At 37.8% G+C, this 16,813-nt stretch overlaps 1 protein-coding gene across 3 annotated transcripts in view; it reads left to right on the top strand.

Moving 5' to 3' along the window:
* The window catches only part of CDH5 (cadherin 5), a 30,769-nt gene extending 16,669 nt beyond the window's left edge, over window positions 1–14,100 (top strand). For 2 of the 3 annotated variants that reach the window (XM_074881681.1, XM_074881682.1), the window contains 11 exons: window positions 704–905; window positions 3,227–3,515; window positions 3,605–3,721; window positions 4,481–4,645; window positions 5,060–5,247; window positions 7,044–7,297; window positions 7,868–8,010; window positions 8,813–8,937; window positions 9,979–10,087; window positions 10,377–10,622; window positions 11,433–14,100. In XM_074881681.1, coding sequence (XP_074737782.1) covers window positions 717–905; window positions 3,227–3,515; window positions 3,605–3,721; window positions 4,481–4,645; window positions 5,060–5,247; window positions 7,044–7,297; window positions 7,868–8,010; window positions 8,813–8,937; window positions 9,979–10,087; window positions 10,377–10,622; window positions 11,433–11,926 — 2,319 coding nt within the window. In that variant the 5' untranslated portion in view covers window positions 704–716 and the 3' untranslated portion in view covers window positions 11,927–14,100. The remainder of the gene's footprint in view (window positions 1–703; window positions 906–3,226; window positions 3,516–3,604; window positions 3,722–4,480; window positions 4,646–5,059; window positions 5,248–7,043; window positions 7,298–7,867; window positions 8,011–8,812; window positions 8,938–9,978; window positions 10,088–10,376; window positions 10,623–11,432) is intronic. The other variant, XM_074881683.1, reaches the window with a different exon arrangement.
* The last annotated feature ends 2,713 nt before the right edge of the window (window positions 14,101–16,813 follow it).

The raw sequence follows: 16,813 nt of genomic DNA, 5'->3' as shown, positions 1-16,813 counted from the left end.
GGGATAAAGGAATTTTATATGTGTCTTCAAACGTTACAAAATACAAGGAATTGAATCAATAAATGAGCTCTCTGAGGAAGATCGTTTTCTACATTGTACTTGGAATCGATTTAAAATTTCACATGAATCATTTTTTCCACCAAAACAACCAGATTTTATTCTAAATCAATATTTTCCATATGAAGATATTGACAGCATATTTTGAGTCAGGGCAAGTCAAAACATTGCATTTGGGTTTGTCAAGCCAGAACATTTCATTTCAAGTTGAGTTAACATAAACTTTGATCTGGCTCCACCTTGGTGTTGCTTCCATGGCTACTCTCCCCATGAGCTACGCTCTACAGCTGGACTAGGCTTTCTGTAACGCACAGTGGGTGGTCTTCACTACTGAGCCTTCTCTTCAGATTAACTATGGTAGCTCAAGTGGGTGCTGGTTTTTATGCTAGCTTTCAAAACTTGTACATTTTTTATTTCATTAAAATTTTTTAATTGTTTTTTACAGCTGTCATCTAGTTAAAACTTTCATGGAAGGAAGACGACTGGTATTTCAAATTTTGATGATAAGGCAGATGAGAAGAAATACAGAAAGTAGTCAAACTTTCCTATAGAAGGGAAGTCCATTTGCACTTCTATGTGCACTCTCTCTAAATAATCTGATTCTGTTGTTATTTATACAGTTTTCATATTTTATATTACTTTCCAGGCTACAGAAGAAGATGAACCACCTTATTCTACTTTTCTCATTGTTCTTGGCTCTAGCATTTGCTGACAAAGAAAGTCAGAAAACAAACCAAAACTTTTCGTCAAACAATGTCAGTCATAAACGACTGAAGAGAGACTGGATATGGAATCAAATGCATATCAAAGAAGAGATTGATACACCGTTACCACACCATGTTGGCAAGGTAAATAGCAGTCTGTTAGCAATGAATAATTAGAAATGCAGATAGGAAATCACTATCTTGAAAAGCATTACTTATTTGCAGTCTAGGCAGAATAGAAGAGAAAAAAAAAGGAAATAGAAATGGGACTTAATACCAACATATTAACGTGTTAAAAATCTTAAGAATGTGGACACAGAGTAAATCAAGAATATTGTCAAAGGGACTCTAATTCTTTTGAAGAATACAAATAAATTTTAGAGAGTGGCAAGTATAGAGCATCCGCCATGCAGAAACAATTGCATTGCATGCAGGTGCACAGTTAGGAAGGAAGTCTGGCAGCTGATGTATGTCAATATTTTTCTGGCAGCTCAAGATTCTTTCAAAAACCTAGGAGATCAACTAATAAAAACATATGGATTAAAAAATGTACAGTTTACATCTCTCAGCTTGGATACAAAAGTGCTATGTTTAGGAACCCTGTTACACAATCAAAAAAATTGTTGCACAAAGTGAAAAAAAAAAAGGTAAAAAAATAATAACAAGCATTGACCTGCTTGCAAACTCATTTTCTTCAGGGCTGCACTCATAAAATCCTATGATTAACTGCAAAACACCCAGACAAAGTTCTCCCAATCTAGTCTTTCAAACTGAACTACTTTGACACTTTTCAGATAAATGCAGTTGTACGTTTTCCTCCCATGTACAACAATCAGCATCTGTCAAGGCTGTCTCAGCAAAGTGAAACAGACCTTTCTGGATCAGTGCTGCTCACTGGCAGAAAGCACGAGAGAGAGAGAAAAGAGGCCATCGGGTAGACTCTGCTAACACAGGGTATCTCTGTTTCATTTCAGACCAATTCAGTAGCAGATTGAGGAGAACGCTTCTATTCCTGGAGCTGTCCTAAATAAGAGTAATTCACTTTGTACTGTGCTCTGTGGTATTTCAACAGTGGAATGCTTCTGATTACTTTTGCAATGGCTGCGTTCAGTGCATTGCATTTGCAGGATTGAACACTTGATAAACCCTTTAAAAAAGGCCACAGCAACAGCATGGCAGAACTGACAGCTGCAGGAATATGCTGATACATTTTGATTTTATCTTTCATGACCTTAGATGCTTTCCTTTGTATGTTCATCCTCAGTTTTAAAAAGGCAATCTTGGAATTCTATACCTTTCACACTGAAAAAGTAAACAAAAACTGAAAAAGAAGGCACAGACTATACTATCTTTGAGACAAGGGTGAGGTTATTTCTCATGTTACATCTCTGGACTTGTAAACTGTTCTTCAGCAGCCCCAGCAGCCAGAAGCATGATTAAGTATGTGGAATGAGGGAAGAAAATTTTAATGACACATTTCAAAATAGAAAACAGAAATGAAAGAATGTTCAACAGTAAATGACAACTACAGGATAAATCAAATCCTGAATACCAAACAGCTGCAATGTATGATAACATCAATAACAAAAGACTACAAATTCTTGGTCAAACCCAGCAATTATTGATAAATAGCTTGCTGAAATAAGAATGCTGATAAAATGCATGGAAAATTGTGGTTTAAACCTTCTATCAGTGTCCTTAGATGGGAGAAGGTATAGAAAGGGGAAGAATCATTAGATTATCTGCAGATTAAATAATGTGCAAAAGCATTGGGGATTGGATTACATTTTAAAAAGGATTAATGTTCATTCCTTTTACCCCATCCCTTTTTCATTGCATATAATCTTAAATTATAAAATCTATGGGGTGGAAATTTAATCCTGCTGTCATAGCATGAGCCTAAAGACTGACTATAACAAAATTGCATGTGACTAAACACAAGAAAGCTGTCAAGCAATGGCAGGAATTCTGCAAAATGCTAAGTAATAGAGACTAATGCTGAATAACGTCAGTAGCTGTGAATATAGATTTGATTCTGTAATTCTGTGAAATCTAAGCAAAATCTCTGCTAAGTTCAGAAGGTTACTTGCAAACAAGAGTAGCTCAAACTGAACATGGTGGCACATGTTATTTCAGACATAATGAGGTTAATGATTTGTATGTGTTAACTGCATGAACAATTTATATCTTTAGGAAATATGAGATATGATCTGAAAAAAAAAAAATGCTTCTTGATATATAAGCAAGCAAGTTTCAGTCTGGATGCAAGTTTCATCCTATAATCCTGCATGGCTGTAGCTGTTGTGGTGGTGTTTGTTCAGTAATACACCAGCTGACTTGATGGCTATTCTATTTTCAAACTGAGTCTGAAGAAGCCCTGATTGTGTGTATCTCCTGGTAGAAACCGTGTTGTATCCAGACGCCAAAGCCCACTTTTATCTGTTTGAATTATACTTTTCTTCTAGATCACATCAAGTGTAAGGAACAACAACGCTAAGTATATTATTGAAGGTGAATATGCCAACACCATTTTTAAAGTGGAAGAAACCAGCGGTGATGTATATGCATTTGAGAGGCTAGACAGAGAAAAGAAAGCAGAGTATGAGCTGACAGCGCTCATTATTGACAGAAGAAACAACCAGTCACTGGAACCCCCATCTAAATTCATTATCAAGGTTTATGATATTAATGACAATGTCCCCGTGTTTGTAGAAAAAGTATTCAATGGATCTGTCCCAGAAATGTCACCAGTAGGTATGTTCTTCCATCACTCATTTCCCTTCATGTCTCTGGTTAAAAAGCAGAATTTATACTAAATATGCTGTTTGAAAATCCTTTTCTAGGAACCTCGGTCACCAAAGTGACAGCTGTAGATGCTGATGACCCAACAGTTACAGGTCATGCCACAGTCACCTACCAAGTCATTAAAGGAGACGAATACTTCACAGTTGATGACTCTGGTAGGTCAGATACACAAACATCCTTACACTTTGTTCTTACTTTACACTTTAAAGAAAATGCAGTTTTAAGCCTTTTTCATTCTGGACAAGGGGGAGAATAATTCAAAAATATAATTTTAACCATAATTTAGAAATATTTTTCATTCACACGCACACAATGCCACTGCCTGCATCTGGAAATGAACTAATAAAGTCAGGATATCAGGTGCTGTGAACTAAATGAGAAGATAAAAGGTCATTTTTTTTCCCACTGATGAACAGACTGACTAGGAGCTAATACAAATCCATGTTTTCAGTTCAGCACACATTCCTTTGACCAAACAGAAAAAGGGAATATATAAATTCTGTAGCAGTATTCAATAATCAATACCTCAACCCTTCACTTTCCTAAACTTTCTTGTTTAAATTTCACCCAGTTTTAAAAACAATGTCAGTATCTCTTGTAACCATACTAGTCCTCTGGACCAAATAACTCAGACAAAAAGGTACTCAGACAAACTCTCTAGATGCTGTAGTGACCAAGTTTAGACATCATTAGATTACTCCTAAGCAGCAAAGATCAGTTTAAAGGCATGCATCGTAAAAAATCTCCCAAATACTCCATCATGTAATTTCTAGCATTTCTAGCCTTAGAAAAATACCACTGTAAAAATGCTACTTAAAGCTGAATGTGTGGCATACAACAAAAATTTGCTGTCAAAATTAAGAGATGTTGGACATGCTGCAAAATCTAATCATATTCAATGTTTTTTTTCAAAGGTGTGATTTCTACAACAAGGGCTGATTTAGACAGAGAGAATCAATCAACATATGAAATTATTGTTAAAGCAAAAGATGCTCCGGGGTCTTCTGGGGATTCAAGCACAGCTACAGTCATTATCACTTTAACTGACATCAATGACAACTTCCCAGTATTCAAACACCGTAAGTATAGTGCAAGCACTGTATCATTTAGAAACCAAGGGCTGACACAACTATAACAAATTTATGTCAGAGTTCATCCCAATTCAATTCTCCTTAAAAGTGGACAAAAGAATCTTACATATTCAGAAGGTCTTCTGTATTTCAGCCCTAGCTACATTTCCTGGGTGACACACACTTAGAGGAGAAAATAAAAATCAGTATTAATTTCATCACTTTGTACAAGATTTTGACAATTTTGAGAATTAATTATACTTTTATAAAAAAATACATCAAAGTGCTGTCTGTAGAGATATATAATGCTGAATTCTCAATGACATTTTTCTGTACATCTATAAACTAAGAACAATTTTTAACTAAGTTCTAACTTCCGTGTATATGCTCTTTATGTCTTTTTTGTTCTTTTTTCTTTAACAGCATCATTTCACTTTAAAGTTCCTGAAAACATTTCAGTAGGAGGAGAAGTTGGCAGAGTCAAAGTAGAAGATGTTGATGAACCACAACATAGAAATACGAAATACAGTTTTGTCAGAGGAGATTACAGGGACACCTTTGAAATTATAGCAAATCCATTCACAAATGAAGGAATCATTAGGCCAAAGAAGGTACTTTTCCCAGTAACAAAGATTATTTTTTTGTTTTTCCATGTGTAACGAGAGTGTTTGATTCAGTTTGGGACTAGCAAAAGGAAAAAATAGAAATGTGTGGAAGTCAACGTGAAATACGTTCATCCTGAAAACCCTGTTCTGTAATCTCTGGTTTACGGAAGAGCTGGCAATTTACTAGTCCATTTCAACTGCCAGTCCCGGGAAAATCTAGAATTACTGCAGAATGCAGTGGGGACTATGTCAGATATTCACACTTCGGCCTCCTCTCAAACTTCAGATACTTGGATGCTTCAAAGAATCAGTGATTTTAAGAGCTGAACCAACTGACCAAGTCAAAGAATCTTTCCCTTCTGCTGCCCAAGTGAAATCAAAGTAGAAAATGTGACCAAGTCCACCTGACCACTCTTCTAAAAGTGCCCTTTACAATGTGGTACTTGCTCCAATCTGAGCCACACCTACCTTACTTTCCTCAGGGTGTTTTCAGAGCTTCCCCACTAACTCCTTATAACTCTTTCAGAGGGCCCAGACTCTCCAAAGCCTTTATTATGGCTTGCTCTTTGTTTTTTAATTCTCAGACCTACTTGATTTGTACCAAGGGACATTCTTGTGTTATGCAGAGCACTGCCAAGCCAAGAGTTCATTGATTTCATTGACTTACAGTAAAAAAAAAAAAAAAAACAAAAAAAAAACACAGAGGCAGGAGGACTATAAATCACCTCCTGTAATCCACAGATTGACAGGAGTGTTTTTTCCACTTCCAAATGTCTCTCTGTAACTGTTAAGACTAGAAATGTCATTAAGAAGAAGAGAAAACTTTAAGGAAAAAAAACACCAAATATTCCACCACCAGGAGTAAAGTCTTCAGCTGTGGTCACACTAGGTGTAAGCAGTTTTCCTTCACCAAACACAGCCCTTGCCCTGGTCTTTCCAGGACCCAAAGAATGCACTGCTTGCAACTGCTGCCCAGAGGAGGAGCAATAAGAGAGCCCACACATACACGCACTGTGTGATTTGGAATCAGCTCATCCTTTAACATGCAGTGGGCAAAGATCACCCCACTGTTTTGTAACATGCTTTTGGCCATGCACATATCAAAATTTTAAATACATAGCCATGTGAGATAAAATTTCAACTGCTAGATAAGCACTATCACTTCCATTTGCAATGTCTACTCAAAGAGAAAAACAAGAGTCACCACAATTAAAAACTGGGTATTTCACAGTGCTTTAATAATCTCAGGTGATAGTGCAAAGGGACCCAAACTTCAAAATGAGTGATAGCTTGGGCATTTTGTACTGCCCTAGTTCCTGGCCTTCCTTCCATTGTGTGATTCCTTTTATAATCTCAGTCAATGGGAAAAACAAGGAAGCGGATGTCATTTATCACTAAAAGCCCCAGCTATCAGTCAGTGGAGCTATGAAGTCTGCCTTGAATGACTTCAGAACAGAAAGCCTAGCCAAGAAGAGGAGAATCTGGTCCCCAACCTTTGAGAAATGGGAATTTAACAAGTTTTGGTAGCTACAGAATTACAAAAAGAAAATTATTTAAATTAATAAATACTTGCTGAATTTAGAATACTAAATTAATCTGTTCAAAACCAGAAGTTGCTCAAGCCACTCCATGAAAGAGAAGTTCAGTTTGGAAATGGTCTCCCGAGAGTCAAGCTAAGATGCAATTTGGTAGTATTTCCAAACACGAATTAGAGCACAGAGCTTAAATTTGCAGAGATAGCTAATGCAAAGTTTACTTAGACATCTCCAAAGACAGAATATCTATGTTTGTCTTTTTTCTAGCCCCTGGACTTCGAAAAAGTAGCAGAATACAAGTTTGACATTGAAGCAACAGATCCCACGGTTGATCTTCGCTATTTTAAATCCAGTGGCTCTAGGAGCATTTCAACAGTCACCATTGAAGTCACTGATGTTGATGAGCCTCCTGTCTTCACTAAACTACCATATGAATTTAAAGTGAGGGAAAATGATCCAGAAATGAGAACACTGGGTTCAGTTTGGGCATATGACCCTGATGCAGCTAAACGGAAAATCAGGTAACACAACACCAGTTGTAGTAATTCTATTTTAAAGTGGAGAATTTGTTAATGATTCCAAGAATTTGACAAAGAACTGAAACTGTGGCCCTATTTTTCAGAATCTGCATGTCAAAAAAAATATCCATTTTTATTTTTTCAACACTGCAGCCATGGGTATATATGGTAACCATCAAATGTGACAATAAATTACATTTACCCACATAATTACCACATGAACTTACTGATAAAACATTTGCACATTTACAGGAAAACGCATAATCCTGGATATCTTTACATGGTTATAATTTTTGTTACATTATTTTATTGTAATAACTCTCTCAAGCATGTGCTTTGAAAAGAAAATAGACTTCTGAAACAACAAAATACAATAATCTGGAAACTTTTCCAATGGATATATTTTGCTGTCACAGCTTGCCTAATTTTAGGGAAATATTCTGAGACCACCTGGTCAAGATATTAATGTAATTTGTCACACAAGAACTCTCTGACCTTTCACTATGAAGAACTGAAGTGAAACACAGTATTATCACCCTTGCATTGACATATCTCTTTTTAAACAAAAAACAGATTTATTCAACGAAGAGCTAGTCCTAATGGAGACTATATTAGGGTATCCGATACTGGAATTATCCAACTTCCCAAGCCCCTGGACAGAGAATTCAGTTCCTCATACAACATCACCGTAGCAGCTCAGGAAATCCTTGAAGATGGTAAGTGCTATCCACTTCCCTATTTGAAAAAAATCAGTGTACAACTTTACAGCAGGGTTGTAGCTTATCGAAAAAGGAAAGCTGCAACCTGACAGCCTGTTTCCACTGAAAGGGATGCTTGCAGGATTTGCACAGCAATCTTCCAAATCCAATGAGTACCTACAAATAGGTCAAATACAGTTCTAAGATTTGACCCCTAGCTATTATGAAAATGCATTCAGTTTGTTACAAGGAATAAAAAGGGCATTGAGGAGAGGAAGCAGCTTGTGAAACGGGGCATAAGCCTGTGGTTAGAGCAGAAACATCCCAGACAGCTTCACCCACTTGCACAGAGTTACAAAATCCCCCTCCCACGCTGCTGCCCAGTGTAGCTTTGCTCAAGGTCAGGAAGCAGGGCAGGCTCAGGGGCCATATCCCAAGTCAGTTTGGGGCAGGCCAACCTTTTCTGGAGGGTGAAAGATATGTAATAATATAGAAATGGCCTGTTCTGTGCCTGTTGCCTTAGTGCCAGAAACAATGCTGGATCCCATAGCCACACAGTGTGAAGAATCAGGAAGCCATAAGGAATTATCATTTTCTTCCTCATAGATCCTTGATGATTTAGCCCAATAGCAGAGTTTATTATTTAGGAAAATATCTGAATATGTCAAAGGAAAAGTTTAAATTAACAACTGAGGTAGAAACTCTCCATATTCATCATGCAGGAGGCACAGAGGTGGACACAAACAGAGTAAAGGGGGGGGCTAGACAGCACGGAGATGTCAGACATCTGAGACCTGTACTGTTGTTCTCGTCATTTCAGGCCGTCTTTCCGACAGAGAATCACATGCCCAAGTTCACGTAATAGTTACTGATGAAAATGATAATGCTCCAGAACTTGTTTATCCTGAGGAACCCAGAGTGTGTGAAAATGCTGCACCAGGAAAGGTGAGACAGGAGGGAGAGTTCTTCCCTTAAACTTGAATTATCTACTTGCAAACTCAAGCAAAAGATGCCTTTTAATAAAAACTAGTCTCAGTTTTCATACCCAGGCACCTGATCATTTCACTGATTTCCAAAACATCTGTGGTCAGAAATCTCTCTTTGGGACTTTACACTGTTGGAATAATGACTTTTATCTGCTTATGCGCATGGGCTGCACAGTTCCTCTCCCTGTAGTACGTGCATTAGCAATTGAACTATGAAGTACAGTCAGGCCTTTCAGAGCAAACATTAGAAATTCAAGTTTATCACACAAATGTTCATACATGAAACTGAGAATGAAACCATTTCAAAATACTATGAGAAACATTGCTGCATATAACATTATTGTAGTATTCATCAGAGTGCAAGTATCTGCATGCAGAAACAGTGTTAGTATTTGTGCTTTTAGATCTTTGGCCTCAGACACAAGTATTTAGCCCATACATGTAATGGTAGTTTAATTATGAGACTTTGTCACAGACTAGACTCTCTGATGTTAGAACACACAAGGTACTATCTCACCTTTAATTTAATTTTTAAGATACCTTTGGGACACAATCATACACATCTTTTATATTTTATACATCTAATCTACCCCAGGTTGAGGTTTTCAAAAACAGGCATGTCATTCAGGAGTGTCAGTCTCAATGACATTCAATGAATGAGAGTCATACTTCTAAGAAAGTTGAACACTTTACAAGACAGCCATCTTAGGTATTTAAATGAGCCATAAATCTTTGAGCATCAGACTTTTTTGATGCTTTAATTACACAAGATTTCCTCTTTTGTTTCCCACCTGTGAATGAAGGGGCAACAGCGTTCTTTTTTAAGACCTACAACGAAATTGCTTGCCTTGAAAGAACTTGAAGAGGAGCATCACAAGATATCTGTGACCTCCCCTTTACTGAAGGGTTATACAGGATACACAGCCCAGCTTTAACTGTAAGTGGTTTTATCACCGGAGGCAATGTATATTTAAAATTATGACCTCTTCCATCTTTGTAGGTAATCATCAGGATTTCAGCTACTGACAAGGATGAAATATCACCCAGAGGTTTCTTCAAATACTCCCTGGCCACAGAAGACAGCAACTTCTCCTTGGTTGAGAACTATGGTAACGTATCCCTGCAATGCATTTTCTCCACTAGCCCAAGTGAGACATTAGGACACAGGGGAGAAAAGCTGTAGCGACGACCTATGACTGGTCTAGCTGAGCTAAGTAACAATTTATTTTTAAAGGCTTAACTGACTGAAAAAAAAAATGTTGTTTGTTGCCACCCAAGTTTCACTGGGTTCCTTAAAGGCTGGCTCTGTCTAAGGAGAAGATGTACGAACTGACTGATAATCTATAAGGAAAATCTGCTAGAGATTATCACTTAATTAGATGTTGTTACTTCTTCCAGATAACACAGCTAATATCACTGTCAAATACGGACAGTTTAATCGTGAACTTGCCAAAATCCACTACCTGCCTGTCATCATCTCAGACAACGGTGATCCTGAGCTCAGCAGCACAAATACACTTGTCATCAGTGTCTGCAAGTGTAATGAAAAAGGCAACTTCACTTTTTGTGAGGAAAGAGCTAAACAAGTTGGAGTTAGTATACAAGCACTGGTGGCAATTTTTATCTGTATCTTCACAATCATTGGTAAGTATTTGACTTTTGTAATGTTCTCTGACTTAAAACGTGGGCATTGTTTTGTTTTTTCTTAACTGAGATCTACAAAAGCTTTGTGGCTATGAAATGGTCACAAAGGCAGAAATATTTTAACTAGTTGATTCATCTCACTTGCTCTTTCTGTTTGGCCTGTCAGCTACAAAGCTGCTCATTCTATTGGAAAGGCTGAGTCACTGGGAAGGTTATTGCACGTATGCATAACATACTTGATTTACTGTTACTAGGCTCCCATGGAGCTATAAAACAGGAAATTTGTGCTGGGGCAATAACAATAGGATTCCTATTTTCAAAGGCTGAACTAGTCTGGAAACCCTTTAAACAGTACAGTGAACATATATACATAAATAAATCTGTAACAAATCAGCAGATCAGTACCTATTTGCTGTATTTGGAATCTACCAGAGAAGGGGCAACATTTTTCCTTGCTTGAGAGAGGCCTCCTTTGCAATTACCACATAAGTAGCATTTGATGCCTGGCATTAAAAGATTTACCAGTTCAAGGCAGTAGTTGATTCAGTGAACTTGTGACACTAGGCATTTGTACTTGTGATTCCAGCTCAAGAGTCAGTTCTACAATTCCTGTACAGACTGAACTGCTTTGAGAACATACAAATCCTATAGTTAAACAGTATTTTAAACTATTTTTTTTAATAAATATGTGTTAAAAAAAATTCACTCTGGAAAAAAAAACATTTCAGACTGTGTTACGTATCTTAAATGCAATTTGTTTTTCTTCCTTACTTCTCTATTTACACGTGCTCATCTAAGTTTTCTTTGCAGTAATCACATTGCTAATTCTTCTAAGAAAGAGACACAAGAAGGATTTGAGCGGTCTTGGGAGGAATGTGGCAGAGATTCATGAGCAGCTTGTCACTTATGATGAAGAAGGTGGTGGTGAAATGGATACCACCAGCTATGATGTATCTGTACTCAACTCTGTTCGCAAGAATGGTGTAAAGCCGGAAGCAGTTCCCTCTCCATATGCACAAGTCCAAAAGCCTCCTGGAAATGTAACTTCAGGTGCTGGAGAAATGGAAATGATGATTGAGGTTAAGAAGGACGAAGCCGACAATGACAGGGATTTGCTGCCATATGACACGCTTCACATCTATGGCTACGAAGGTGCCGAGTCCATTGCAGAATCTCTCAGTTCTTTGGAATCAGGCTCCTCAGACTCAGATATTGATTATGACTTTCTAAATGACTGGGGACCCAGGTTTAAAATGTTAGCTGAGCTGTATGGATCAGAACCAAATGAAGATTTTGTGTATTAAGTTCAAATTAACCATGAATTTTCTCCCTCCCGCTACAGATAGACATCAAGAGCCTGTCAATGGCCAAAGAAGGACTCACAGCTCTCCACCCAAGCCATACTAGGATTTCAAACAGACATTAAAAAAGAACCTGACAGCAGTAGGGTTAAAAATAAACACACAGATCACGTATATTGACTTCCCCCAGCACTGCTCTCCTTGCTAACATTCAGTTCTTTCCCCAAAATTGCTGCTCAAGGACCTGCTTGAGTCTTCTAGGACATAACTCCTCTGCCTACCCAGATAGACACTTCTCCTTAAAAAGTGGTTTTGTTCCCAGTTTCTCCTTCATTCCTCTCCTCCTGTACTGTTTTCATCAACATGCATTGAAGGTCATCACCATCCACTGGAACAGAGAGGTTCAGTGGCATTGGGAAGGAATGTTTTGAATAACCTCCTATATCTCCAGCCGGTTGGTTTGCCTGGTCTTCTTGTAACATCTTTATTGATATTCCACACTTATGCTTACCCAGCAGAGGAGCGAAGGAACATATGGTCTATCACTTAATATTAGAAATTATTCCATCACTTTCAAAAAGAGGCATGATGCTTCCTCCTTTCCAACCTATTAATTATTCTTGCTTTAGTCTTCTACTACATATATGAGCTACTAAAGATAAAATTAGACAGATTTTTAGATGCCCAATCTGGTTTCATCTGTCATTTTTAACAGCCTGATGATGATTTCAGGCACCTTTCTGGCGTGCTAGAATTTGCTCTAGCTAGCAGCAAAATTGTTTTTTCTTTCTGTAAATAGGATCTCAGTGTTAATGGAACATATCCTGCAGGGCAGGAAATGTGGAGAGCAGGGGAATGTTAAGACTCCAATACTGTAAATCTCTCTAGATGGCAACATAGGCCTCTCTAGATTTCTAAAGAGGTTGAATAGGGTTTTTATTCAACGCTACTAAAGCAATTGTATTTTTTCAGGGACAAACAAACGAAGGGCCTCATTACTGTGAAACTGTTTTGATTTTTTTCTAAGCAGGTACTGTAAAACGGGTATTTTCCACCTAGGAAAATATTGTAGACTTCCAAACCAGAATGCTACACACCCACACATTCGTCTGCATAAAAGAACCACAAATTTAAGTAAGGTTTTGGAGCTGCAACTACTATGTCCCTGATAAGCGTGTGTTTAGTTTCTTGCCTGATGAAGAGCCACAGAATGAACAGAATGAAACTTCCCATGCAGGAAGTTACCCAGCCAAATACATTTTGTAAAAAGCGGGTCTCTTAGGACAATGGCCTGTCTCTGGCTTCTGGCAATGCAGATTCTCATTGCCTTCAACAGGAACAGAGTCCTACCACACAGATACTCAATTTTGCAGAATCTGTGCTAGAGCTGTATGTATTAGTTTAGTTGATTTGACTATTTAAATTTGGTAGCTAACCAAGTAACACGAAATCTTTTTTTTTTTTTTTTCCTAAACCAGTATAGTGGAACCTCACCAATTTGCTTTTTACTTATTCATATCATCTTTAATTTACACTCCCTTCCCCCAAAATGCTTTCTTGGCAGGAAATAGCAATGCATTCTAATATGGTCTCACATTAGTCCTCACTACTGTAAAAAGTTGTCCAATACAATACTTAGCTGGACACTAATGCCTACTATCATCAATAATGCAATCACTTAAATTTTGAAATACGAACTAAAGGAAAACTAAGTAGAATTCTGTCCATCAGTCAAATCAGCTTTGCATCACATCCTTTATAAAAATGTACATGTTGGGATGACAGCCTTGGTTTTATTTTGAATGGGTTCATTCTCTTCTGTTTTGCTTAATCCAGTCAACAGTGTATGCTATTGAGGTTCCACATGTTAGTATATTATAAAGAATGCTAACTAATAATACTTACAGTTTAAGGTTTTCATCAATAACTAAGGTATTGGCTATCAACAGGTAAAGCTAGTTATGAAATTATTTAGTGCAGTAAGTAAAGTACTTTGGTAAGCATCATCCAGATAGTATTACCTGTAATCGCTATTTTTAAGCCTGTTTTATAAAGCTATTTTAAGTAACACTGTATCAAGTTCCACTGTATAGAGATGTTTGCACTGGATAGTTTCTTTTTATATTCCTGTACTGTTTTGGGTTTTTTTTACTACATAAAAGTCAATCTCAAGTTTGGATTTTCTGTGCATTAATGAGTTTCACAGAGAAGACAATATCCGGCTTTGTGCCACAATGAACTCAACCATAAAAACACTGGTATCTACGCTGTAGGCTAACTCAGACTAGACACAAACTCACCAAAGGACTTTCTGTAAAAGAAGTTTTCTCCCACTCTTTAGAAAGCTGTCAGTAAAGCTCCTCGGGTAAGGAGGAAAAACGTCCCAACAGTGCAGTCTGGTTTCAGCAGCAGGTAAGTTCTCTGACTTTGGAGAACTCGTGTTTGCCAGTGGTACAGGATGCATTCAGTTTCCGAGCAGATGTTTGGTATTTTAGCAGCCAGGCATCAGGGTGATTTTGAACCACCACGTTTACTGAGATCCTGCCCTTCTTTCCTGCTGGAACAGTGCTCCTCTCAAATGGTGAAGGACACACTGCAGAAGTACTAACACCCTGGGTCAGCACATGCCACCCACCTGTGGGGGAACTACACCTGTGCCCACTACCCAAGTGGTCTATCCATGTTACCTCAGTGGGGAAAAGGCTGACACCCCCAGCACCACTCTCGGCCCCTGGCCTGCTATCTTCTACTCCTCTGATCTGCTGCTACTGACACAGGCAAGCAGGATTACTCGGTAGTACAGAAAAAGCTCCAGCTTTCTCACAGTCCAGGATTTAGATAGGACATGACAGAAGAGTACACACATGTCACAGAAAAAAAAAATTACCCCTGAATTTGTAGCTTTAGATAGCACAGTTTCTTACCATTTCTTTTTGCTACTAATAATGACTACCCCAATATATTCTCAAGATTATTCTAGCACTTAAAAAAAATCACATCAATTTTCCCCAGATACGGTACTTACAATTTACAAAGCCTGGAATAAAGCAAAAAAGTTCAATTCCTTCATTGCTAATTGCCATGAGCAAACTCCAGATCAAACACACTTTAGCACAAGTTGTATTAAAAACAATAGATGTGTTAATTATGTTATAATGAAATGCATTTTTCCATAGAAAGAATTTGATTAAACAGCTACTTGCAACTTGTAGCAGTGATTCTCATAAAGGTTTTCATCATTCGTTTAATTAATATGCATTTTAATCTCTTATCCCTAAAAATATATCATAAATTATTATTTTATTACATTTAGATGCAGAAGTTCATGCCATTTAATAAAGATTTTTTACTCCCACCCCATTAGAAATTTTTATGAAATAATTACATGTGATCAGAATCCTTGATACGTATCAAAGCAGCAATGAAAAGCTGTTTGAATATTAACACCCGGCACACTGACGCACTTCCCAGATAGATGAGGTGAGCTAAGGTCCCGTTACCAAAACAAATTTCCACTGTTCACAGAAAGAAGGTATTATTCAATTACAGTCCAGTACTACTGATACACTGTCAGGAAGACTACAACAGTAAAACCAGTGAAAACAGAAGGATTACTTATAAAAGTGAAAAAAAAATATTTTCTGAGTTCTTGCTCTTCAATCAGTGGGTTCTTCCCTTTTCTCCTGTCAGCAACAAAGGCTTAGAATAGCACCAGAAAGGACCAATCACCCTGGCAATCAGACCTGCTCAGGTATTGCCATCCAGCCAGGATGTAGTGAGCAAGTCATGTAAAGCCACACTGTTTTTTGGATCTTAAGAGTTCAGAGTACAGATCCACCTATATACATTTATGTTAAATGTTTTCACTCTTACGCATATGTCACATGCGGAGGAAATCCTCATGATGGTAGTAAATGCAGATACACTATCCCATTTGTCTAGAGATAGTTATACCTATTTCCATTATATTTCAGGTGGAGCTAGGACAGAAAAAAAGAATAATCACCATCTTTGATGACCTGTTCTCCCTTCCTACTTTTTTTTTGAATAAATGTTTCAAGTTTGAGAAACTAAGAAATAAAATTCTTGTGGTTTTACCTTCACATGCTTCCTGAAATGAAAGAAATCACCAAGGTGATATCTTTCCCATTTAAGAAGCTATCACAATTTTACTGTAGCACAAGTCATCAAGTCTTACCAGGAACTGCATAAGAGTCTGATCAGATCAAACTGGATGATTTAGGCTAAATCTAGACCATAGAAAAAGCATGACAGAAAACAAAACAGCAAAGACACCCTTTTAGTCTGCATCAGAAAAAGGAAAAGAAAACAAAACCAGCAAAACTCTTTTATGAGCAATAAACACCCATGGATCTTTGCTGACCTCTCTCAGCTTCCTGACTTTGTTCCAGCCTGACCTGAAAGAAAAGGGAAAAACAGCATTTCCTTCCACTTATCCCCAGCGAGGGTCTGCCCCACCTGCTTTCCCACAAGACTCTCTTAATTCATTCTAGTTAACCCTTTCATCAATGCCACAATCAATCATAAATCTCTACAATTCTTTCATTCATTAGAAAGGAATCTCTACTTGAAAGCCAGTGCTCTGAATGAAGCTACCAAAACAACCAGAACAAAGCAAGGCAGAGTTCAGCAGGAAAACACATCTAAAAAATAAGCCAAATAAGGTTTTTCAGAAAGTCAATAACAGCTGGACTGCAAATGGTCCAAGGAGCTCTTCTGGCAGCCTCACTAGAGCTCAAGGCCTGACCTGCACTGTCATCTACAAACCAGTACATTCTCAAATGGAACGGTTCAAAAGGAGGTATCGTGTAGCCATCTGCTGTTCTGACCCGCAGAAAACCTCCGCAGTGCAGATATTTCTTGGGACAA

The sequence above is a fragment of the Strix uralensis genome, chromosome 12, assembly GCF_047716275.1.
Source record: "Strix uralensis isolate ZFMK-TIS-50842 chromosome 12, bStrUra1, whole genome shotgun sequence".
Taxonomy (NCBI): domain Eukaryota; kingdom Metazoa; phylum Chordata; class Aves; order Strigiformes; family Strigidae; genus Strix; species Strix uralensis.
The sequence above is the reverse complement of the archived record's forward strand: the minus strand, read 5'-3'. Positions and strand labels throughout refer to the sequence as shown.